Source organism: Lepidochelys olivacea, assembly GCF_965140295.1.
Source record: "Lepidochelys olivacea isolate rLepOli2 genome assembly, chromosome: 14".
Lineage (NCBI taxonomy): Eukaryota > Metazoa > Chordata > Testudines > Cheloniidae > Lepidochelys > Lepidochelys olivacea.
Window position 1 is genome coordinate 8,092,846 of NC_140424.1, and position 26,140 is coordinate 8,118,985.

Here is a 26,140-nt window from a genome sequence, read left to right on the forward strand (position 1 = left end):
CCCATAGTTGCACAGTAAACTTTCATTTACCAATACCGTCCAGTGCTGGGTTCTCAGACATTGCCAAAATTATTTTTTCCAAAGCATCTGCTGTGGGCACAAGTACTTCTGGATCTCGGCTACGATCCAATATCTGTCCCCTATATTTTCAAAGCGATGTATGGGGTTTACTCATGTCACTCTAATTAATATCAGTTGCAGTAATTGAGCAAGGCCTCCAAGCATTCCTTTGTAGATGTAGGGGTCTACGTGGACTGTTTTAAAACACATTTCACAGATTCAAAGACAACAGATATGCTACAAATATATCTCATAATGCTTTAAATATTATACTTAGCACTTTATCTTCAAAGAGCATTTAGTCTTAATTAGGCCAGGTCTACACAATTAGGCCAGGTCTACACTAAAAAGTTAGGTCGACCCAGCTATATTGCTCGGGGTGTGAAAAATCACACACCCATAAGTGACGTAGTTAAGCTGACCTAACCCCCAGTATAGACAGTACTAAGTTGACAGAAGAATTCTTCTAGCTAGCGCCTCTCAAGGAGATGGACTAACTACTCCCATTGCTGTAGTGAGTGTCTACACTGAAGCACTGCAGTGAATTAAGTGTAGACATAGCCTTAGACTCAGGAATTTCTAGCTCATGGTCCCATGCTCACATCACAACTCTCTCAAGTTTCTGCAGTAAAATTCTTTTTAAAAGAAATTATTTGTCCCGTTATATCCCTTTCTGGGCAACGCATGAGAAATTCTATTTCCCGACAACTCAGTGGTTCCAAGTCTCAGTGATGCAGTCCTACTGTCACGCTGCCAGAACAATTTGTCCTGAAATGTTAAATTTTCATTTTCATACAAGAACATTTTCCACTTTTGACATGTCCCAGTCTTGCAAACCACATGACTGAGGCTATGCCTACATTACCGTGGTAAGTCGACCTACGCTACGCAATTCCAGCTACGTGAATAAAATAGCTGGAGTCAACGTACCTTAGGTAGAGTTACCACGGGATCTACGGGAGAAATTTTCCCTTCAACTTACTTTACTCTTCTTGTCGGGGACAAAGTACAGGGGTCAACTGGAGAGCGATCTGCTGTCAATTTGGCAGGTCTTCACTAGACCCACTAAATCGATCACCAGTGGATCGATCTCAGACAGTCGATACCAGCTGTACTCTAGACGTAGCCTAAGAGTATGGCTACACGGCAGTTTGGCATGTGCCTCCCAGCCTGTGGAGGCAGACTCAAGCTAGCTCTGCTCAAGCCAGCACGCTAAAAACAGTAGCATGGGTGTTGCAGCTTGGGCAGCAGCCTGGGCTCTTAAGCCCATCCAATCACTTGGATCTAAGCGCCAGTGAGTAGCTAGAGTCTTCACAGGAACCATAAGTTTGTCTACCCAGCCTGGGAGGCTTGCTTCCAGTTATCATGTAAACTAGTTGTTTTGAACCTTTTTTCATTTGTGGACCTCTAAAAAATTTCAAATGGAGCTCTAGACCCCCTTTGAAATCTTGGACAGTCTGCAGATCTCTAGGGCTCCACAGACCGCAGGTTGAAAACCACTGGTGTAGACATATCCTAAGAGCCCTAGCTGAAGACCACGACATTGATCTTTGAACAAGGCCAGGCTTCATCTACAGAAACAAGTCATGGCTGCACAGCTGGAGAAAAGAAACAAAGCCCTAAGTTTATTTTTCTGTTGGATACATGCAACAGGCTTCACTATTTCAATCCATCCCAGAGGCAAAAGAAAACAAAATCTTGACATTAACTATCAGTTAACAGTGCATAAGTTCACAGATTGAAAAGACAAGTAATTTAGAAATAAACCAGAAAGTTGTGTCACAACTCAAGGTAGGTTTGGGTCTTCATTGCATTATTATAATGGACATAAACCCATTCATTCCTGAATTATACTTCATCTGTGAGCTCTTTGGAACAGGGATCATCTTGTTGTTCTGTGTTTGTACATGCCTTGCACAAAGGGGCCCTGATTGGGGCCCCTAGGTGCTACCACAATAGAATTAATAAATAAAATAACAGTACAGACAAGGTAGGTGAGATAATATCATTTATTGGACCAACTTCTGTTGGTGAGAGAGACAAGTTTTCAAGCCACACAGATATTACCTCACCCCCAGCCTTGTCTCTCTAATATCCTGGGACCAACACAGCTACAATAAGACTGCACAAAATAATAGTACAGGTCACAGAAACACTCTAGACATCTTTTTTCCAAAAAAGATGATACCTTCGATCGTGTGGGACATTTGCTCTTTTGAAATTCACAGCAGGAACCAACCACTGCAATTAAAAATCACCAGTATCATTATCACAAACTTGGAAAATCCTTTTTATAAGAGGGAGTTTGAAATGCTACAGTTTTAGAAACCAGTGTTTGGTTGTGGGAGTTGTTTTCAAACCTCATGAGCTTAACCATATTATCCCTATTAGATCTGGATCGGGCTTTTATAGCCATTCCCCTATTTCCTATAAATCACTGCTTTAGTAGTAACAAAATACCCAAAGGCATGAACAAACATGGGTTACCAGAAGGGGCAGTGTTCTGCAGAACTTGCCTCGCCTATAAATACAGATGTTGGGGCCTCTACAACTTTCCTTCAAACAGTAATTCCTAGGAGCAACACTCCAGGGCCCAGGCTAATATAAGTCTTGCCATGTAAGTTTCCCCAAGAGCATTTACTCTATTTATTCTCTTTTAAAATGAACACAGACACAGGATTTTCCTTCAGTCTTGAATTTAAAACCCCAAACTCTAAAAACAAACTTAAAAAAATCTTTCTTTTAAAGTTTAGGAACATTTCTCTCATTTTCTTCCTACTTCTAGACTTAATCTAGGAGAAGGATTAAGGACTTGATATGGCTAAACTGAACAATTCTGGCAAGACCTAGAAAAAGAGAGTGTGTGTGTCTACCTAGCCTAAGGCTAGCAAAACTGAAGTCACTCACTTAGTCAGAAGCCACGTTGACTGTCCTTCACCATCCTACAGGAGAGTGCTGTAGGAGTTGGCCAAAGTGCCCCAATCCTATAAACACAAACCTCTATAACCAAAACAGCACCTCCAATAATATCATGCACACAATGCTATCCTAGGATGCCACTTCAGTATTGACTGAGAAGCACAGCCCCTGAATTGCCAATCTCCTAAGCAACTCTAGGATTTTCCTTGGAAGTCTCCCTTCTAAGCACTAAGAAAAACTGATTTTGCTTGACGTGAGATGGCACAAGCTCAGAGGCTAAAAAGTTATTTGCTGGATGTTATCTTCCGACTCTCTAAGAATAGTTGGGAATCCCACTAGTCGGTTAGGAATTTAGATGAGCTCTGGGGAGGGAACATTCCTTTGGAGAAGTATATTGCCTTTTTTTACAAAGGTACCCTAGGAGAAAATAAAATAACCACACAAGAAATTAGAATACTGTATGAATAAATACCTCTTACTTGTGCATCTTCTTGGTCACTATAAGGTGCCAAAATAACTCTACTTTTTATTGTGAGGGCCTCCATATTTTAGTCCACAAAGTTACGTTACTTTTTTGGTTTGCTAAAGCAGTGTATACTTTGCCAGCAAATTAACCTTATATTAAACACTTCTGCTACTGTGACAATGCAGATTCTCAAGAGCAGCAGTCTCCAACTTCTGCAGAGTTACTTATTTCCTTTCTACTATACAATAGGTCTCGGTTTGTAACATGGATGTCCCAAAGTTCGAAGCAGTATAACTTTAAATGTCAGTGGTAAACAATATTTTTTATAAGAAGAAGATATATATACATACAGAGAACGGTGGAAGAAGATCATGTCCCCCAGGAATCCATCCATCAGGGCCAGGCTCAGCACCGGAATGTTGTTCTTCTGTGCCCAGTAATAGACCGATTCAGAGTTGTTTATTTCCTTGCCCAGCTGTGCGATCATCTTGGACGGGGTCCATTTCACACCCTCCATGTTCTGCTCAGCGACCATCTGGTCCAAGATGGGCATGAGCCAGTCTTCGAACTTGCAGTAGTTGTCACTGGGCACCAGCAGGTTCCTGATCCCGTTTATCCCACTCTGCCGAAGCTCCTTCTCCCGCAGGCTGAACACTCCCACTTAAGTAGGTACCAAGCATTTGATGAGATCCTCTTCCACACCGCCTGCTGTGGTCACCAGCACATCCACCATGTTGTGCTGCACCAAGTAGCAGATGGTCTCACAGATGCCCGAGCTGATGAGGTTGGAGGTGAAGCCCAGGAAGATGGTGCAGCCCAAGGGCTGCCAGCGGCAGGAGTTCAGGTTGGTGCAGGTCTCCTCCTCGCCCAGCGGCTCCAGCTTCACCACGATCACCCTGTTTATCTCCTGCATGGCCTGCCTGAAGCTGGTGGCCTGGAAGCCGGTGGTAAGGTAGGACTGGAGCTGAGTGCGGTGATCCAGCCCTCGGTCGAAGTGGTAGCCCCGCACCTGCAGGCTCTCATGTTCTCTGTATGTGTGTGTGTGTATATATATATATATATATATATATATATATATATATATATATATATATATATCTTCTTACTATATGTTCCGTTCTATGAATCTGATGAAGTGAGCTGTAGCCCATGAAAGCTTATGCTCAAATAAATTTGTTAGTCTCTAAGTGCCACAAGTACTCCTGTTCTTTTTGCGGATACAGATTAACATGGCTGCTATTCTGAAATATTTTTAGAATGTGTAGCTATACAAAAATCTTGCTACAGAAACTCAGCACAATATGATAGAGAAGCTGAAAAGCATTGCCACCATTTCTGAATCACACTTACTCTACTGGCCACAAGGCCAGCTTGGAACAAGCCAAATGCTGCTCCAGAGGCAGTGGATCCTAACTTTCACCTAACTCCTATAACTCCAAAATATACAAATTCAGATCTCCTGTCTTGTTATTCTTCTTAACCTTCTAGTTAACTCACTAGAGCTCTCAGAAGCATTAGTCCTGCCATTGATTAAACGAGGATAGCTCATGAGATGTAGTCCCCAGCCAATATATAATCCAAAGATTACAAAACATCCACCTATATCTGGCCATTCTTGATACCAGAGGTATTTCCTGAGGCCACACAACAGAAACAAACCAGGCAGGGGATTGTAATAGTGTCTCAATACATAATATCACTGCAACCACTTTTCTAGTGACTCAGCAGCTGTGGTACATACTGGGGCTATTGCTTCTTGGACAAGAAAGACGGTTTACGATTAATACCAATTCTCCTTTCTGGTAACGTGTGGGGTTACTTTTACTCTAATCTGACAAAGATTCAACACACACCACACCAGTCAGAAAATTTGGTAGCTCACTGCCCCCTGATAAATGGGATGGGGCATTGGCAATAAATGAGGACTTTCAGTTGTGGAACGGATCATCTCAAGACTTGTAAAATGGCCTTCATGAAAAACTAAGGGCCTTGGGCTTGCTGTTGCCTTTGCCTAGAGTCTGGCTTTCACATCATTAACTTGCAATGTGATTGTTTGGGCACAAAGGGAAAAAACATGAGGTAAAAAACTGAGAGTTGCTGTAGATGACATTGTGACTGCCCACAGAAGCCTTGAGCATGCCACAAACAGAGAAACACGTAGCCAAGGCATTATATCCACTGTAGCTAAGCCAGACATTCTAACTTACCATTGCAGTGGAAAGGCAACAAGAAGACAAATTTCAATGTAGGTAATTACATTCTGCATGCTTAAATTCCCCATGCAGTTTCAACTGGATACTGTATTCTTTACCACCTTTCCTAACTTAGCATGCAGTTTTCAGCGTTTGACTCCTGAAAGGAGTACACTTCCGTGGCAGAACAAATTATCCCTGTATAGTTTGGATCTCACTTTGTAAAGCACTTATGTGGGGAAGGGAGGAAAGCACAATATGAAAGATTTATTTTTGCACAAGGTATTTGCATTATATAGCACCACCACCATAACAAAATCACCACATGCCAGTCTGTGTTTCCAGACAGCAATCTGACTTTGCAGAAAACATCACTGTCTATAGGAGGGGGGGGTTTTGCCAGAAAGATTAGGAAAAGGGCTCAGATGCTGAACAAAGTCTACTGGAAGCAACACATGGAGAGAAGAGAAAAAGTTGTCCTGTTTTTCACTGGAAGTTTTAACCAGGAACTCTCTTAAGCACTGTCTGGTTTTTTATTCAAAAGTATGTCCTATATGAAATTTTCAAATGGCAATTTCTGTTTTAGTGTTCGCTTCCTCTTTTTCTTGGAAAAAAGGATGAGTAGTACCTAACTCCCTTTACTTGACATCTGGAATGAAGACACTGGAATATACACATACTATTTTCCTATATACAGTCTCCTAGATAAGGCTAGGACTTTTAAGAGGAGCCCTTACTATCGCACAAGGGTTGCTAAAAAAATGGTAAAACAAATGGTAAAACAAATAGGAAGCAAAAAAAAAATAGTTTATTTGTTCTGATAATCCCTAATCCATGATACAATTTCTAAATTTAAAGGGAAAAAATAGAATAAAATATTGCTCAGTGCTTTTAGCACAATGGGGTCCTGGCCTTGAGGTACTTCCACAACACAAATAATAAATAATAATAAACGCACAACCCTGATAGATGAGCGGGAGAAGAGATCTGTAACAAAAATCCTGCTGCCATTTCCTCCTCCATACTAAGCAGTTGGAGGACTTTGGTTGAAGTGGAACAGTGTGATGCTGTTCCAAGAAGACAACCCTGATAAGGGCTCCTCAGACTAAATGCCCCCCGCACCAGGGGCTCTAAGTAGATTTTAGGGACCAAATCAGGGCTCGATGCACAGAGATTCATTAAAATCCATGGTTTCTTGATCTACTGTACATCTATCCACCAGCCATTTCCTACCATCCTCCTGCTCCAAGAAGGGGAGCACACCAGCTACACAAGATATTCCAGCCCTGAGGCTGCAGTAGTAGCCACAAAGCAGCTCCACACCTTGCCGCTCATTCCGCAAGCAGGCTCCCCTGGCTCTCCCTACTTAGGCTGGGGGGCAGGATCTGGGACACAAAGCATACAGTATGTCATCCCAAAGCTCTTTGCTAATTTAGACCTCACTCCTGCAATCAGATCTATATGGATACTACTGACCTCAATGAAAGAGCTCCACAAGGGCACAAGGACCAGAGGCCTTAAACTGACATACCAAGTTATACGCAGGGACCTGGTCAGTCACTACTAAAGTGAAGCCACCTGTAGGATGAAATGCAGTAACTAATGCAGAATGATAGTACAAAACTGCTTTAAAACACACACACTGGAAGTGAGGAAAATATTGAACTAAAATTGCAAGGGGAATTTAAGCAAGCAAAATAATTATCTGTGTCGGAGGAAATCTTTCATCAAACTATCATATTAACAGATGCAAAAAACAAAAATAATTATACCTAGCTCTGATATAGTGTTTTTCATCCATAGAATTCAAGGCTGTTTACAAAGGAGGTCAGTATCATTATCCTCATTTTACAGATGAAGGAAATGAGAAGGTACAGGGGTGAACCAACTTGCCCACAGTCACCAATCCCAATCAGATTTAGTGCTTGACCCACCAGGCCTCACACCCTCCCCAAACACTCTTATCTACTGTTACATATATTTTTACTTTACACTGAGATGGAAATTTTTCTCTGTGTCTCTAAACCCGAAACAGAAAAAAATTCATTACAAATGAAGGCCCTGATCCGGCAATCACAGCTGCTAACATGGACCCATATGCCCATGAAGAGCCCCTCTGCAGTCAATGGGACTCCACACAGGGGCAGGAGTCCTTGCAAATAAAATGTGGATTAATGTGCTGGTTGCATATCTCACTTTAACCTTTAGTCACCAGAACAAATAAAATATAAACTTCTACAGCCTTTCAAATCTCAGCTCTAAAATAGTGATTTTTTTTCCACCAATTAATCTAGCTCATTGAAAGTAACATATGTTCATACAATAAGAATTAAGGGGGACGACTGGGAATAAAATTTACATTATACATCTCATTTGGGGAGGTAACAGCTCCTCGTTTATTTTTCCTGAACTCAAAGTTTAACATTGTATTAACATAATAAAATGAAAATAGAATACATTGCATGCATTCTGGCTGCTCCTTTGCGTAACAATAAAGGAATACAATTCTGTGGACTAGAGTAAAGTTGAGACACAGAAAACTGAATACATCCCCTGCCCCTAACAATTTTAGGCAGTGAAAATCAGGCCTGCCATAGTCTCATTCATCTACAGGGAGAATCCTTCCGTCTTCATTAACCTGAAAGCATTTTTACAAAGTAGCGCTCACTCGCTGCCTGTAGGATTTTTCCTAGTTTGTTTCAATTTAACATTTAAAATCTCCTGCCTTCTCTGGAGGTTGGAGGAATTACTACCTCACACTCAAATTATCCCATCAAAACTAGCTGATGTTTTCAGACCTACTGACTTTTCACTCAAGTTGTGCTTAATTTTTTAAGCAGGTGTCCATCTTACAACTAATTGTTTCAATAAGATTTTACAATTTATAAATATTACTGTAAATCTCACTTCTTCCAATCATCCCATGAGGGAAAACAATGATGTGAACTTGACAAGTTGACTCATGTTGTGATCATTTTTTTAATTGTTTTTTTCCGAAGTGTCTGTTCCTTCAACAAAGGATTGTTATTTTATTTTTTTTGCTATATCAATGATGCTATTTTGAAGGTGTAGAAAAACGATGAAAGTACCCTCCTATTCACAATACGCCAGCTTGACCAGCCATGATGAATGCAAATCTCCTATTTGGGTCATTCATTGGAAAGCAGTTCTAAATCTCATGACTGATTTTTTTCCCCTGTTTTTTCAATCAGATTGCAGTTATGTTACATTTTACTCATTATTTTAAATCTCCCTCTTCAAAATCACCCAAGCTGGGACTGCCCCTCTGAAAAACAATAATGCTAATATGACAAATCCTCATTCATTTTGCAATTCATATTAAAGGACAGTTTGTAAGAGTGTGTTTTCACCCAGTAAAAAGAAGGAATTTATTTGGTCTTGTGTCAATGACTTTTAAAATCTCCTTTCATTCAAAACTACCACAGCTTGATCAACTCTGATATATTCAGACCAACCAACTTCTCATAGGTATGAAAATTATCTGCATTTAAGTGTTGGAAGGACCAGGTTCTTGTAGTAATGTCACTCATGGGAGTAATCCTAGCCAGGACTGGTGTCTCCGTTTGCAGGTTTCCGCCCTAAAAGAGTTGTTAAGGCTTTGTCTGGGGGTTGGGCAGGGGGGAGGTATTCAATAAGACCTTTCCACTTTTCAGCTTCCACAAGATTTTCAGTGCATAAACGGTGATCTCAGAGGGATTTTTTGGGTTAAGTCTCCTCACTTCACATTGCCTTACCTTGGGACAGCCCGCGTGTAACAATCAAAAATGCAAGTTTACCAAGACCTCGCTCAGCTGGGGATTCATTTTTAAGGCAGTTGTTAAAATCTAACTTTTTTTTTTTTTTACCCCTCAATAAACCCTAAAAAAAATTTTTTTTAATCACTCCTTTTCTTCCCTGGAGTCAGCAACTCCCCCACCTCACCCCACCCGGTGTAAAAACCAAAGAGACCCCCCACACACACCGCCCAACCCCACCCCCTGAAGAAACCCCTGACCTGGGGGTTGGGCGGGGGGGAGCCAATTGTGTGGGAGGCATCTGCCAGCTCTGCCCGGCCTGGGGCGGTGTCTCTCTCCCCCGGGTGTCTCGCCCAGGGGGGGCAGCTCAGCAGCCCCCCGGGCTCAGGCTGAGGCTGGTTGTAAACAGCCCCTGAGCTGCTGCTGCTGCAGGCCCCTCCGCAGACACAGGGCCCTCTCCAGCCGGCGCTTCTCAGCCTCCAGCCCGGCCAGCTGCCTCGGCCCGAGCCCCCGGGGGGCGGCTGGGCCTCGGGGGGGCCCCGATCCCCTCCCCGGGGCTCTCCCAGGCCGGGCCCCCCCACCCGCGGCCCCCACGGGAGGGGAAGAGGGAAGTCCTGACTTACCTGTCATTACTTTCTACGCCATCTTGGATCCACTTGTCAACGTCCCCACAAAGCATTGTGGGAAAAAACCTCCCCCCACCCCCTCTCTCCTTCCCCCCAGCCCAGGAGCAGAGCAGAGAAACTTAGAGGGGAGGGGGGGTGGTACAAACAAAGGGGGGAGCCCCATCCCAAAGGGAAGCGGGGGAGGAGCGGAGTGAGGGTAGGGAGCTGCCTGGCATGCTCCTGTCTCTGGGGCACTGGGGCAAGGTGGGCTGCCCCTTGCAGGGTTTTCCAAAAGGAGTGAAATCGCCGGCTTTCCGTGCACCCCGCAAGCAGCTTCTGGAGCAGAGCGTGACTGCGTTGAACCGTGTGGTTTCTGCTTGCTTTTTTCTCTCCCCCTGGCCCCCCGGGAACTTTCCTTCTGGGGAATGTGTCACGGGCATGCAACAAATTGCCTAGGTCAGGACAACAGGTTTTAGAGGAGCAAATGAATGCATTATCTGTTTTCCTTGCAAAATAAGTGTATGCCATATTTCTAAATGAGATTTATATATATATATATATATATTAATGTGTCATTGGATTTGCACACATAACTACATGTCACTGCATTTTCTGGGGTACGGTTTATTGGAAGTAGGTGTTTTCTCTTGCAACTTTTTATTTTTCAAAAAACATGTTCCCGTTCAGAAATGCATTATTGGATATTTAGGCATGCCACAAAATGTCTTGTATGCCAGCCTCTGGGGCAAAGTGCACCAGTGCGTTTAAATGTGCTTTTGCCTTGCACTTTATTATTATAATTTTTGCAATAGTTTGCTTTCCCACGTGGGATTGTATTAGTGCCTGTGTATACCAGATAATACATGGACAAAAACAGTATAACGTTTCTCAGGAAAGTATGTTGTTGTATTTAACAATATTTTTTCCCTTATAATTTTGCTAAAGAACTTTCCCTTTTGGAAACTAATTTCTGGCTCTGCGTGAATCTCAGAAACTATTTTGTAAAACAGGTTTATTTTTGCAAAGAAATCTTTCCTGTTAGCAGTGTATTATTGACTCTGTCTTCAAAATGTTTAGCAATCATATTAGTTCAAGTATTTTTCTTCACAACTACCATGTTTTGCAAAATAACTTCAGAAATATTATTGACTTGGCTTGTATGCATGTGACAAAATGCCTTGCTTGTTATGCTTTGGGGCAAATAACATACAAATACAGTACAAGACTGGAAAAATTATGATCTGACTTCAGCCTTTTAAGGTAGGTCACTTATGAAGTACGATTGCAATTGTTTGTTTTTTAAAACTTTTCCCTCTACTTTTTTAATTAAGAAAAATATAGGGTTCAAATTGGTTTACCACTGAATTGTTCTAAATACATTTATATTTAAGTTTACACTGAAGATCATCTGAATTCCTTGAGGACTAACCACTAACACATTGAGCCTTTGCCACTGCAAGCACAGAGACTTGTGCCCAGGAATAGGAGTTTCAATACTCCTATAACACACTCTTGATTATTGCAAAGAAGACCCTTTGCAGAAGTATAAATACATAAGGAAATAAATTGCAATGTGAAAATTTTTGCTGCCCGGATGTTAAATCAATGCACTTCTCTTCCTTATTCAACTTTAAAGACATGTTTGCCAGCATGATTAACTGTTTCAGTGCCATGGTGGAGGCCCTGTCAGGGGCTGCTGAGGAGGAGTGTGGTATTTCCACTCTGAGGGAGGGAGGACGCCATTTCAAATGACAAAAATATTCTTGTGCAGCCTGCTCTGGGCCATCACTGCTGGCTGGGGAGGGGCTGCCTGCCTGCATGCCACAAGCACCCATCCCCCAAAGTAAACATGCTGCAAATGGGAATCAGTCACAAAAAGCTTCCACCAGCCCAAACGACCTTTCCTTTCTGTCATAAAATGGTGCACTGTGACTTTAAATGTCTTTAACTGCGTCTGTGGAAAACCCTTGCAGCCACACTGAGCGAGGCCCCCTGAAGGACTTGTCCTCCTAGGTAACTTAGATTTGGAGGATATTAACAAGACCCCTATGTGGGACAAGTCAACTGTCAGTTTATAGCCATATATCTTTTAAAAACACCAGACTCACAGGAAATAGTTAAAGGATATAATAGTTAAAGAATGGTTCACATCTAATTAACTTTTTACTATTGTTTTCTGTTCTATCCTTTGCATTTCATTCAGCCAGGACATTTGAAATAGACTAGAAATGTCACCTTTTGTTCCTTGTCAATTTCACTTTCGACTTTTCATACACTTTCACAATGTTGCAATGTTTGTGTTGAAAACTGCTGAGGAGTTTTGCCTTTTTTTTTTTTTTAATCAAGTGGAAATTAGAAAGGAAGGGATTTAGAAAAATAACATGTCCACTGGAACTGGGGGGGGGGGGAAATGAAAACTTCTCTATTTGGCTTAGGTTTTACAAAAGCTTCTCTTTGCCAGTATTTGATCTTACTGTGTCTTTAGACACTGTACAATGCTAAGAATTATTTTCTGTAGATAGTGATTAAACAAAGAGAAAAGGATGTGACACAATATGTCAGGATGTGAGTGCATTTTGCTATTCAGTCTATATTATATTATTTCACATTTACCAGGAGCTTTTCAAACTACAGCCCTGAAATGCAGTGACCTCTGGGAAATGATAGCAGCCAACAGCACACAACACTATCCAAAGATGAGGGTGGGGAAATTCTGGCCATGGTATTGACAGAAGCCTCGACTATTATGAGAAATGCCATGTGTAACATATAATACCGACAGGTTTCAGAGTAGCAGCCATGTTAGTCTGTATTAGCAAAAAGAAAAGGAGTACTTGTTAGTCTCTAAGGTGCCACAAGTACTCCTTTTCTTTTTGCGAATACAATAGTGAGAATCTACACACATATTTCATCTGAAGATCTTGCTGCTTAAATTAAACCCCTCAACATCCATGTGAAGTAGCAAGAATTGTTGCACTTTGCAGAGTGGTTAATTGTGACACGGGAAGGTAAATGGATGTGCCCAAGGCTACAAATGGAATCAGCAGCAGAGAGATGGGATTCGCTTCTAAATCCCAGTTTTTTGCTCCTCTGTTCAAAACATTAATCTATAGATTCTGATCCTGCAAAATGTGAATGGTCAGGGATTTTTCCATATAATTCCCCTCTACAACCTCCTTCACAATCCATATTTATTTGAGGGGAAGGTACAAACTGTAAAATTGGGCCAGAACAAAACCCTGGATCCAGACACCCTCAAAGTTTGTAACTATATTTAACTGATGAAAATGAACACCCTTAACTGCCATAATGCAAAAATAGGAAGGGCTTCCAAAGGGCAGATATCTATTTCCTCCTCCTCTATGGGCCTTATATGACAGCCACCATTTTGTCTGATACATTAGCTATTGAACCCAGCACCTCTAGAACTAAACATCTTGAGTAGCTACAGCTTGAGCGAAAGAGACAGACTTGCTGCCTTTGTGGATTGGGCACAGAAAGAGATATGTAACACACTGACCAGTGGATTGCATCTTCACAACCCCTTACCCAAAGTTTAAATTTTCCACTGCAGATTTTGGAATAACTGAATGAATGTCAACATTGAATCTGGCTAAATGTGATCCAGGAAGGGGGCATCGATTACTATATTTTCTGTCTGCTTTCCAGGTGTGGAGCTGGGCAGGGGCATCATGTCCTAAGCAGAGAGGATAGAAAAGATGGAATTTCTCTGGCCTCGTCTCTGATCTTCTCACGCACATTGATCCCTGTTTTTTTCACCTTTCCTTTTGGCCTAATCCCTTTTGTCCTCTCGCTGTCCAATTATAACCCCTTTTCTTGCTACCTTCAAAGTTGTAATGCTTTTATAATTCTCTTGCACTACCTTTCTCTCTCTTTTTGCTGAGCTAGCTTGGTTGGAGGCTGCACTTCACCTCCACAAGTGACAGGTGGTGGCCAGTCCTGAGTCAGCAGGTCAGGAAAACAGCAACATTGCAAATGACAGCATTAACAAATGAGCGTAGGACCAAGCCGGTGGACTCTGGCACTTTACACTGGAATTAGGTGCTCGTGCCTGGCTTGTATCAGACTGGTTCATATATGCCTTCTCACGACCATTCAACCTACATTTGACTGATCTTTAAAAGATTTTAAATTCTGTAGAGGAAATAGAATCTAATGATTCAAGCATGGGACTAGGAGGCAGGATTCCTGGGTTCTGCTGCCAACTTGCTATCTAAATTTGGTCAAATTATTTGCTTTACCTGTCTGTAAAATTCCATATAATATTTACCTGTTTGGCAACAGCATTGTGAAACTTGTTTACAAAGCCCTAGGAAAAAAATCACTTCTGTAAGTGCAAAGTATTGTATGCCATGAAGTTAAATCTTACCTTGGCTAAAGATAAGGAACCTTTATATTGGCCTGTTTGTAAAATGGGAGACAGTAGCTATTAAATAAATTAATTACAGTAGTTAATCTCTCTCTTTATACAGCCCCCATCACTGTAATGTCTTAGTACCCCACAATCTTTCAAAGTATTTATCCTCACCACCCCTTATCCCCATTTTAGAGATGGAGAACTGAGGTACACAGAGGCTAAGTGACTTGCCCAACGTCACAAAGGAAATCTGTGGTGGAGCAGGATATTGAACGTGGGTTTCCCACGTTGTGGGCTGGTGCCCTAACCCCTGGACCATCCTTCCTTTAAAATGGGGAATGTATTAATGCAAACTCATTAATAATAGTGTTAATTATTGCATTAAGTTTTTAACCAAGCTTTGCTTTAGTCAGGGATGAATCCCACCAATATTATCTACAACAATACTTTTTCTCAGGCTCCCTCCCATTTCTGGGTACCTGTTACATCAGCAAGTGTAAAAATCTGTATTTTTAACTCATCTCTCATCCACTTGATTTTGAATAGTGACTAGAACCTAATCTCCTTGGCATTTGTATTTCTAGAGAATAACTGCAATATTCAGGGCAAGTAAAGTTGCTACTGATAAACTGCTCTGAAAGATTCTATGCACCAGATTCTGCAGAGAATTTGCCACTGACTTAAACAGAAGCCAAACTCCTATAACAATGCAAAAGCGAAACAGGAGGAGGACTGTCAAACTGCATTTCATGGCTTTCATGCTGGCTGAAAACAACTTCCAGACATTAAAATCAAGGTTATCCTTGTTCAGCATGGACATTATTAGTGATAGTAGCATCACAGTAAGGCCTAGAAGCCAGCACCCCATTGTGTTAGACACCATACAAACACAGTCAAAAGATAGTCCCAACCTAAATGAGCATACAATCTAAGTTAAAGACCCCATGCCAGTTTCTGTAAGAGTAAAAGTTTGCCCCAAGATCCTTTGTTAAAATCTCCCCTTCCTACTGGTGACTCTATGGATCTCAGCACAATAACACCATATGTGTGCGAGACACTGAAATCTGCTTCACTCAGACCTCCCTACCCCCAACCTCCCTGGCTGTAGTAACTGAGTAAGACAACGTGGGTAGCTGGCTTCCAGGAAAATGTTGCCAGGCCACTCTATAGCTCCATTATTGGTGGATATTCCCACTCACTGCCATGCAATGTATTTTCCATTGTTTGTATCACCACAGAACCTTTCTCTCTCTGCGCCACACATCAATACACAATTCTGTACAGCGGTTGGTACAGAACTTCAGGATCCACAGCACTGTTTAAATACAAAAAAAAGCAAAATGTTAATAATTCATCCATTCCATGCCACTGAGAAGTTTGGTTTTCAAACAGCAATTAAATAGAATTTTAACTTAAACAGTAACAAAAAAACAAGTAACAAGACAATAAAACCAGCAGAGTCATGAACATCTTTTAATAAAATAAAAATGTTTAATTCAAACAGATTACATTTGATTAGCAACCTAAAAATAAATCTCAGTGGTTTTCCAGTACGCTTTTCTTTATTAGTGGCTTAAATTATGACAGGTGCCAACCTAAAGATAAGATCTTTTCAGAATGCATTTAAGTTAACTTAAGAGTCCTTCATATTAGCATTCTACCTCTACCTGTAAACATCTAGTAACAGAAAACAATTAAAAGTCTAAATTTAAAAATAATCACAAATTCCTGTATGGTATTGTTTGTACACCAAGGTGCAGATTTTTGCTAATAGCAAGTCACTTTCACTACTGGTCTGATCATCTCAAGCATGTGGCCAGCTGTATAAATTGAGCCAACAGCTTCCTGAGATAGGCCAGGATTTCCTGGCCACCCTGAGACTGTTTCAGAAGGTGTATTACCTACATGGACATTCAAATCAATAAACATCATCAGCTTAGTCAACTCCAGCCTCCTCATTGAGAAAGATCCAGTGGGGCTTGTCAGTGCAGTGGGTACAACTGAACCAGCCCCAGCTTGAGTCGTGCCCAGAACTTGCACACACATTATAGACAATCCTCCTCCGTGGTTCCAGCTGCTAAACTGCATTAAAAGAAGCTCTAAAACTACATTAGTATTTTCTTAATGTTACTTCTTCCTTATAAGCAACTGCTGTACTTTCTGCAGAGATGTTACATGGCTGAGTGGGGAACAGAGTTGGTCTATTCAATCACGTGATTGGAGGGAGTTGTTCCCAAGACAGTCTCTGGTAGATAAACTATGTTTAGTTCAGCTCCGGACAGAATATGCAAGGAAGAGGTTTAATGATTCATCGCTTCATACGGAGACCACAGCTGCCTACGTGCATCAGCAAAACAGACCTCATGACTTCTAGCTCCTGAAAGATAAGCCTCTAACAGGGAACTTATAGGAGCAACTCCACTGTGGTCAGGCACAGAAACTGGCTCTTGAGCAGGTCTGATATATTCCATCCAGCGCTAAGTAGCTGCCTGGGGGAGGAGCAGCAGGCCCAGCACCTCAGATGGCATTTTGTGAATTCTTTCCCTGCTGAGAAATGGGGTGGGGGAAATCAGGCATCTCTCTTCCCTTCTCTCCATCAGTGGAACCTCCAAGCTGATTGTCTCTCCTGCAAGTTGGAGAGGTCTGGGCTGCCCTATGTCCTTTAGAATCTCTCTCACTACTCTTTCTGTATCCCAGCAGTGAACCTTTCAACGCTCCCTATCCACCTCTCAGTGTCAGCCTGTGTTCCTCCACCCCAAAACATCTACCTGTGCCCCCTCCAAAAATTAATCTCCCCTTCTTCCCTCTCCCCCCCAAAAAACCCCAATCCCCTCTCTCTTTTCTCCCCCAATCACAATGTATTTGGTGCAGTAACTGGCCAGTTCCAGACAGGAATCCTGAGATGCAACACTCTCCCAGCAGCATGACAGGACTATGCCATTCCTGACCTTCTGCTGCTTGCACAGGAAGCCCACGGAGGGAATCAAACTCATGCTTTTATCCCAGATTTCTGGGGTGGTTTGTTAAAACACAAGTTGCCCCTGGCCAAACTGGGATAGGAAGGAACCAGGGGAAAGTGACAGACATTAGGCTCAGATTCATAAAGGATTTGATTTCAATGGAAGGTAAGAGCCTCAAAATGTATCCAGGCCTGACTGACTTACCCAAGGCCATACAACCAGTCAGGGGCATAGGTAAGGTTAGAACCAATCAGTAGTACTTAGTCCTATTAAGCAATAAAGCAAACTGTTTCCAGACAGCCATTTACGGGCTGACTGCTACTCTTAAGAGTAATAACTATTTGACATTCCCCAAATAGTTCCTGTGATGTTCCATAAGGAGCAAAAGAGCATCTACCTCTCCTTAAAAAAAAAAAAATGAAAAAAACAAACAAAAAACAAGCCATGGGTCAAATTCCATGGACCTAGATATTTTGAAGGTGTGCAATTTGTGGTGAGGTGATTTTCAAACTGATCCACAGAATGAAATATTTTGAGAGCCAAGCAGTGTTGTGGGGAAGATGCAGGGGGGGAGGTTGAGGTAACGGGAGAGGGTGTAGCTCCATGAGAGGATTTCTTCCCCTTACAGGGCAGTCCTCAGAATGACAAGATTGGAGAATCCAATTCAGAGATCCAGTCCAGACTGCTTTCTTAGACAAACACATTCCTTTTCATTTTAATGAGGTCCTTACCTTATCTGGAGATATGCACTCTAGCCTGTAGGCCAGCGCTCTTCCCCACAACAGCATAACGCTCAGATAGCACCATGAGGACATTGTTCAGATTACAGATCTCAGATCTCTTGCATCCATGCCCACCCACGCAGGCCACAAGCCAGCACATCTTCATGTTGACCATAAACTGTTAATGAGGCAATCAGATGGGACACATGTCCTACCCTCTTTCAATGTAAAAGTTTGCAGACCCTCCGTCTAAAGTAATTTAGAAATGTAACAAGCGTAATTTGAGATTGCTAGGAAGAGCTGCCATCTGGTGGCATTACCATCTTCTGATTTTCTCCAGTTCAGAACTGTTTTCAAATAAGCATGCCCACAATTTCAGTAGTTCTATCAGTGATAGAGTAGTTACCTGCCAGCAAAGAACTTGCTCATGGTTCTTCTCCACAGCTAAAGAACTGCCTGGTTTCTATTCTGCATAGATTACTGTACTGCCTGATCGCTCTGACTGTGCCAGTTTGGGATTCCACCCTTATCTTTGTTGAGTTTCATGGTCTATGATGTAGGTATTTGCACACTTCAGTCCCACATATTGACAATAACTTGCCCCACCCCCAAAGTAGCTCTTTTCTTGGATCTTCCAGCACTGAGTCATTTCTAAGAAAGATTTTTCTTGAGTAATTTCAATAATAAGTGATAAAAACTAATTTCTAGAGCAGGTTGTTTTACAGACATAGGCCCAGATTGGGCAATTGGATCTGATAACACAGCAGCCCTTTGGAGCCCCATTGCCCCAGCTGCAGGATCAGTTCCATGTGTGAGTCCTGTTCCCTGCTTACAGCCCCCAGAAAAAACATACTAGCAACCCACTTCTCTTTACTCCTTAGAGGCGCATTGAATCCTGTCATTTGTTCAGGAGCTGTGCTTTAAAAACTTCTGGATAACCATCCCACTGTGCTTCTGTCTTGAACACAGAGAGTTGACTGATGCACTCAGACTTTCAGTTCTTATTTAACTTGCTCCACACACCACTGTTTTGAGTGCAAGTTAAAAACATCAGCTGAAGACAAAGGGTATGCAGTTAAAAAGGCAGGTTCACGCACCCAAACCTTCCTGATCTGCAAGCAGGTGCAGAGTAAACAGTCATTCAGGCCACCCAGACCTGGTTCTGTTTTCCTCACCTTTCCAGATAAAAATCAAGAAAACAGCAACAGCTTTTCATCTTCAAGAGGTTGTAAAATTAATGTCAGCTTGCAGCTTTCCAGGTAAACGCAGCAAACCCACTGCACCGTAAGCCTGAGCCCAGAGGAGACCCACTGAAAGGAAGCAGTCCCTGGCTTGCAGAATCAAGGCCTATATAGTCAACGCTGAATCCACGGCAAGAATTGCCACTACGTGTGCGGTGAATTGCAGGAACAGCAATGCCATAAAAGAGGAGAGGAAGTGAAGAATGACTTATCAGCTAAGAGCGCAAATTTAACAATACTGAATCACCTAATAATCTCTGCTAAGTAGTTTTAGGATATATCTACGCTGCTGTGGCTGGCCGATGTCAGCTGACTTGGGATCGCAGAGCTATAAAATTGCAGTGTAGATGTTTGGGCTCAGCCCTGGGGTCCCAAAGCCCGGTCTCGAGCGTCAGCCCGAACGTCTACATGGCAATTTTATAGCCCTGCAACCTGAGCCCAAGTCAACTGACACAGGTCAGCCAGGGGTGTTTTATCGCAGTGCGGACATACCCTGAGAATGTACATTATGTAGAATAACTGACCCTAGAGTCACATCCACAAGGGGAAGAAAACGGGCTGTGTGGCAGTGAGTGTTCAAATTCCTGCTATGGCATAGACTTCCTGTGTGACTTTGGGCAAGTACTTTAATCTCTGTGCCACAGTTTCCCACCTGCAAAATGCTGCCTTTCTCTGTGTCGTCTAATGACACTGTAAGTTCTTGGGGGCAGAAGCTGTTTCTTACTATGTGTTTGTACAGTACCATGCACAATGGGCCCTGGTCACATTTAAGGCCTCTAGACACCACCATAATACAAATCATAACAATGCTATAAATTACCAATGTTTTTCATGCACAGGGATCTGACACTCTGGAACCCTTCCTGTGAAAATAGACGAGTTTCACTTTTGTTTCTAGTCAATTTCACTTTAAGGTTTAGATGAACTAGCACCATGTTTGAGCTATAACCATTGTATTGGGAGGGTTTGAATTCAACTAATTTTTTCATTTCAAGTTTTTTTTAACACTTGTAAGTGTTGTTAAGGGATTTACAAGTGCTTTTTCATAAACTCGAATTTGGGCCTAAGCTACCTGACATTGTCCCTTTAACATGCTACCAAACAGCTATTAAAAGATCTACATACTGGGTATTACTATCAGTGACATCTGTGCTCTGATGTTTAGTTTTGTATGTAAAATTCAGTTTGTTATGGGTATGATTCACTTTCATTAGCCAGCAAAATCTTTCTACTGTATTTCTAGTAGTCCCCTTTCCCAATGAAATTAAGACAAACAGCAATCTTACTGAATCCTGCATATAGTATAGAAAAACCCGATCACTATCAAATGTTCGGAAAAGGTTGGAGAAATGGATAGCCTCTGAAGAGCATGTGGGACATGCTAAAATGTTGTAGAGAAAGTGGTTTTTATTTAAATGAGGCCAAGCAAGTTAGAGGAGAGTACTCTTAATTTCACATGGTGGACAAATAGCAAATGAGTTCTGTAAACACTGCTTTTCACAGATTTCCCATCAAGTGGTTACCAGAAAATGTATGCTCCCTTTTCATTCTATGATTCTATGATTCATTGATTCTCAATTCTGGTGCCAGTCCAGCACCTGTAGATTCGGATTGAGGTAATGGAAAATGAAGTAGTGCACACATCTTCTCCATTATCAGAGATCTAATACATTTGTTGCATTAACAACACTAAAGCTAAAAAAGCATATATTGGTTGAGTTGGAAAAATGGAATGTTACAACAAGAAACCTATCGAACTTGGGCATTTTGCTTTAAAGGTGGGTGACATGTTGTGCATTTCCTACCTGCACTACATAGCTCTCTCCTCTGGAAAGAGAAATGGATGGTATTCTAGGTAAAGCCTACGCCATAGCTCTATCATTGGTCAAAACCCATGAGCTATTCAATCCACCCTTTTAGTAACAGACAGCAGAAGGAGCTGCATTCACTGTCTTTCAGTGCAATTTACAGTTTTGTTGCTGCTCTCCAACAAGCTGCTGTAAACTAAGCTCTTTCTCACTTCTGTTTCTCAAAGACAACCAGTATGGACTTACTTTCCGGTTTTGTTTTCAAATCTGTACATACCTATAGGTAAGGAAAACAAAGCTTTGCATATTAAAATTAATCTTTCACCGGTTTTCAGATGATGACCATCATCAATGACCTCTACAGAGCAGGAACCACTCAACTTTGTATATGAAAAAGGTGGTAATCCCTTGTCCATTACTGCTTCAGTTAGTGAGCTTGATCCTGATGTATAATCTTCCACAGTAAAATTGTAGCACCTTTTCTCCCCACTAGTATTTAATTCATATGATTACTGGGTCTTTTCAGTGGGACCCTTGACTGGCTGACTAATTTGTTATTTGGATATAGAGTAGAATTAACATTAAGAATGAACTGTTTTATATAAAGCCTGTGCCTTTAAAAGCAGACTCAGGCTTGCTCTACATGAGAAACTTACGTCAGTATAACTACTGATGCAGTTATACTGACTTAACTCCTGGAGTAGACAGTGCTATCTCAACAGGAGGGCTTCCGCCTCTCAGGGAGGTGGAGTACCTACACCAACAGGAGAAGGAATGCTGCAGCCTTTTAAGCACAGCAGGCCCTGAGCTTGAGTGACTTAGAACACCTCTCAGAGTAGCAGCCCTGTTAAACTGTAGCTCACAAAAGCTTATGCTCAAATAAATTTGTTAGTCTCTAAGGTGCCACACATCCTCCTTTTCTTTTTAGAACACCTCTGTTCAAGATAATTAACATGTGAAAGTGCAGTAGTTGAAAGACAGTAGGCAGCCATTGGGGTAGGGAAATGTGTATTTGAGGAAAGGAACAGAGGAACTGAAATGATTCAAAGCAATGAATTAAATGGATTTGCATTTTGGGGTGAGGACAATGGGCATAGCATGAGCAATACTGAGGAAGAGGAAGTGTTCTACGGGGTGGGGCGGTCAGACTAGGTGATCACAGTGGCCCCGGGGATCTATGAATCTAAGACCACTTTAGGAGAGGGGAGAGCATGTCTTGCACCAATCAAGGGGTGGTAAGACACCTTTTTTAATGTGCCTGTGCCACGGTTCTCTATGCTGTCCTCTGAGAGGATCTCTCCACTGACTTGCCATGCTCAGGGAATGGGAGTGGATGGTGCAACTTTTGCAAGTAATGCCACTCTGTTGGCTCTTTCTGGAGCTCCGACCCTTAAACTTGCACACTTAACTGTTCATCACAAACTTCTTTTTCAGCGCAAGTTCCGTACTCAAGGGGAGTGAAACTCAAGACTGAGAGGGACGGATTTAAATAAAGACCAAACACCACAGGTGCCTTTATAAGCCTTTCAGATTCGGCTCCTCCCCTAATATTCTCTTTCTAGTCAGGGCTGGGCCCCTCAAACGCCTCCTCCCCTTTGATCTAATTGTAAGATCTGGCAACCTGTGCTTTCTAGTTCAAATCCTTGTACTCACCTCAGTGCGTTCCCCTTTCAGGCTGCTAGAACTCACTCCCTCAGGCTAGAGTAGGAGGCCAGCCGTGCTGCTAGGGATGGGTTGGGATGACCCAGGAAATTACCTCAATGTTGGGCTTCTGTGAGAACTAATAATTACACATCCATGCCCGCCTCATCCTACCACTAATCTCTCTGCCAGCAGATGTGTACGGGATAAATAAAAGAGGGAGCAAAGGCTACAGGTCACGTCAAGCCCTTGCCTCTCTGCAATGAGAGGCCATAGCAAATCTTTACTGAATCTTGAGGTGAAAAGAAAATCCATGTACAAGTGCCTTTATTTCAGAATTTTTTGAAAATAGGATTTCTAAACTGGGGAAGAAGAAATTTTAAATCCGGGTGCAGATACAGCAAATCATCTCCATTCTAGAAAAAAGAATGGGCACTTCGAGGACCACAAACATTCTCTGACAGCGATACATTTTCTACCTCTTCTCGGTGGAATTGGTCCGGTCAGAATGTAGGCTACAATGGAAGGGTTATTTTTAAACCTCGTGTCGTGCACTTGTTACATTTTTTTGTGCCTGGGAGCACATTCCTTGCAAAACATACTCTGTTCTCGAATCACAGAACGGTGCCCACACACAAGTGCTAATGCAGCGACAGAATGGACACACAGCAGCACTTCAAGGACAAATGTCACCCAGGCTGACTTGCTAAAGAATACATTTGGCATACAAAACATTTTCACCTTCGCTATTAACTGGAAATCTTTACTGGCCAAATCTCTCCAACGGTCCCTGCACACCGCAACAATGAACCTGGAAATTAACTGGTTTTGGGATCAAGGTGAAGACCTCGCTGTACCTATAGCTGAGCAGGAAACTACAGGATGTGCAGGAATATGAGCATTCAAAAGGGTGAGGAGTGGTACCAACTTTCAGTAGCCTACAAGGATTCGAGAAGAGATCCACCTTTCTGTGCGGAACAGGTAGCTATTATGAATGTTAGGGTTGGAGGGTTCTTTTACTTTGCTAATACAAGACAAGCTGTTGTCAAAGCATAATCTACACAAACACCTGAGCCACAAGTTAATTTAGAAGGTGATACCATATTACTGCTGTTTCACCCACTTGATCTCTTATTAAGTATGCACGGGAGATGATTTGATGGCTCTGGGGACTGGTACAGTAACTCCTCACTTAAAGTCGTCCCGGTTAACATTGTTTCGTTCTTACGTTGCTGATCAATTAGAGAACATGCTCGTTTAAAGTTGCACAATGCTCCCTTATAACGTTGTTTGGCAGCTGCCTTTGTCCACTGCTTGCAGGAAGAGCAGTCTGTAGGAGCTAGCTGGTGGGGGCTTGGAAGCAGGGTGGGCTGGCAGCCCCCCTATCAGCTCCCTTAAGTTCCCTGTACGGCAGCTGCCCAGCAGGCTATCAATTGCTGGGCAGTTCAGGTGTCCCTCCCCCAACTGCCATGTGCTGTTCCTGCCCTCTGCCTTGGAGCCTCCTGCTTACAGTGCAGGGGCGGTGGGGAGAGAAGAGAAGAGGGATGCTAATGTCAGGGTGTCCCCCTGCTCCTTGCTTACCCTATCTCCACAGAGCGGGTGGGAGGGGGACAATGGGGCTCAGGACAGAGGGAGCTTGCTGGCACCAGCTGCTGTCTCAACTTGCTGATCTACTTAAAAGGGCAATGTACTTAGAATGGGCTAAGCATAATTAAAGGGGCAATGCACATCTCTCTCTCACACACAGGATGCGTGTCTCTGTCTGCTATAATGACAGGTTTCAGAGTAACAGCCATGTTAGTCTGTATTCGCAAAAAGAAAAGGAGTACTTGTGGCACCTTAGAGACTAACCAATTTATTTGAGCATAAGCTTTCGTGAGCTACAGCTCACTTCATCGGATGCATACTGTGGAAACTGCAGAAGACATTATATACACAGAGACCATGAAACAATACCTCCTCCCACCCCACTCTCCTGCTGGTAATAGCTTATCTAAAGTGATCACTCTCCTTACAATGTGTATGATAATCAAGTTGGGCCATTTCCAGCACAAATCCAGGTTTTCTCACCTTCCGCCCCTGCTGCTCCCTGTACACTTCGTATCTTGACATTGTGTTTTCCTTCATCCCAGGCGCTCTTTATTCCACCTCTCTAGCAATTCAACTTCGTGTGTGGCAGTTTACATACTTAGTTGGTTCAGAAATGATTTTCAGTTTTACTCATGATTTTCAAAAGCCTCCAACTCCCATTGATTTAAAGGCACTTTCACACACATGAATTTTAGTACTGAATTGGGCCTCAACTCAGGACAGCCATCTAGTTCAGGACAGCATTCAAATACATGCTTAACTTTAGGCATGTGCTTAAATCCCACTGACTTTCATTGTCCCAGCTGAATTAAATACAAAAGTAACAGCGTAAATGATGAAAAGGGAACTCAAATTTTAAGTAGTCAGTTTTAGCATCTATGATACTGTAACATTTATATTATTTAGAAAGCGTTTTTTAACCTGATAGTGTCCCTTTTAGCCTCTTCATTGCCATTAACTGTGAAATATCAAGCATATCATGAGAAGTCCAGTACCAAGAAGAAGGTTCCAGTTCAAATTTTGCCCATCTTCATTTTATAATAGTAATACATACCTCCCAAGAGATAAAAATTGATTTAAAAAACAAAAAAACTACCTATTATGCGTAGTGTGTGGCTCTCCAAATACCCTGTGTGGCCAATCTTGGAGTTGTTGCACAGACTTCTAGAAACCGACACTTAAATATCATCTTTGCTTTTTCAGATTACCAGAGGCTTCTCTTGGCATCTGGAAAGCCACTCCACCCCTCCTTGTCTCTCTTATGACCAGTTCAAGCAAGCAAGAAGTCTCTCTTGTCTGGAATATAATTAAGGCAAAATGAACAAAACAAGAGGGTGGATTTGAAGCATCAACCAAGTTAATTATGTGCTACTGGTGCCGTTACAAATTAAAATCCACAACACAGTTAAATTAAGGAGCTGGCCCATACCCATAAAAGCCAGGAAATTCAGAGCTACGTCTGAGAAATCCAAGCTGCCTTTATAAGATGAAGTGCTGGGTCTAAAACCTCTGCAATACTGAAGCACAAAGAAAAATGAAGCATCAGTCTTAAACCTGAATTTCCTGGCCTTTATACAAGTTAGACCTTTGACATATTAAATATTTATCCTTGCACATTACTTTGGTGCATTTTATTTGTAAAATACTTTCCAAAAATGTCACAGCATACCCCACATCTTCAAAAACAAAAGTAACCATGTAAAGTAGTAAGTGCAGACTTATTTCTTACGTGGATCAAGACAAACATCTACAAATTTAAAAAAAAAAAAAAAAAAAAGAACCACTACTGGGATAAATCACAAG

General features: G+C 42.1%; 1 protein-coding gene and 1 pseudogene across 5 annotated transcripts in view; both read right to left on the reverse strand.

The window, feature by feature from the left end:
- The window catches only part of HELZ (helicase with zinc finger), a 150,878-nt gene extending 140,817 nt beyond the window's left edge, over positions 1–10,061 (reverse strand). For 2 of the 4 annotated variants that reach the window (XM_084646536.1, XM_084646535.1), the window contains exon 1: positions 10,016–10,057. Coding sequence is in view for 1 of the 4 variants with exons in the window: in XM_084646537.1 (XP_084502663.1) it covers positions 10,016–10,022 (7 nt within the window). In the remaining 3 variants the exon portion in view is untranslated. Of the gene's footprint in view, positions 1–10,015 lie in introns of all 4 variants that reach the window. The other 2 variants (XM_084646537.1, XM_084646538.1) reach the window with 2 other exon arrangements.
- On the reverse strand, positions 23–5,642 carry LOC311531141 (deoxyhypusine synthase pseudogene; annotated as a pseudogene). Its single transcript has 3 exons — positions 5,593–5,642; positions 3,796–4,473; positions 23–140 (listed from the first exon to the last, which is right to left on the reverse strand). The product of its transcript is annotated as a deoxyhypusine synthase pseudogene (transcript).
- Positions 10,062–26,140: the final 16,079 nt, after the last annotated feature.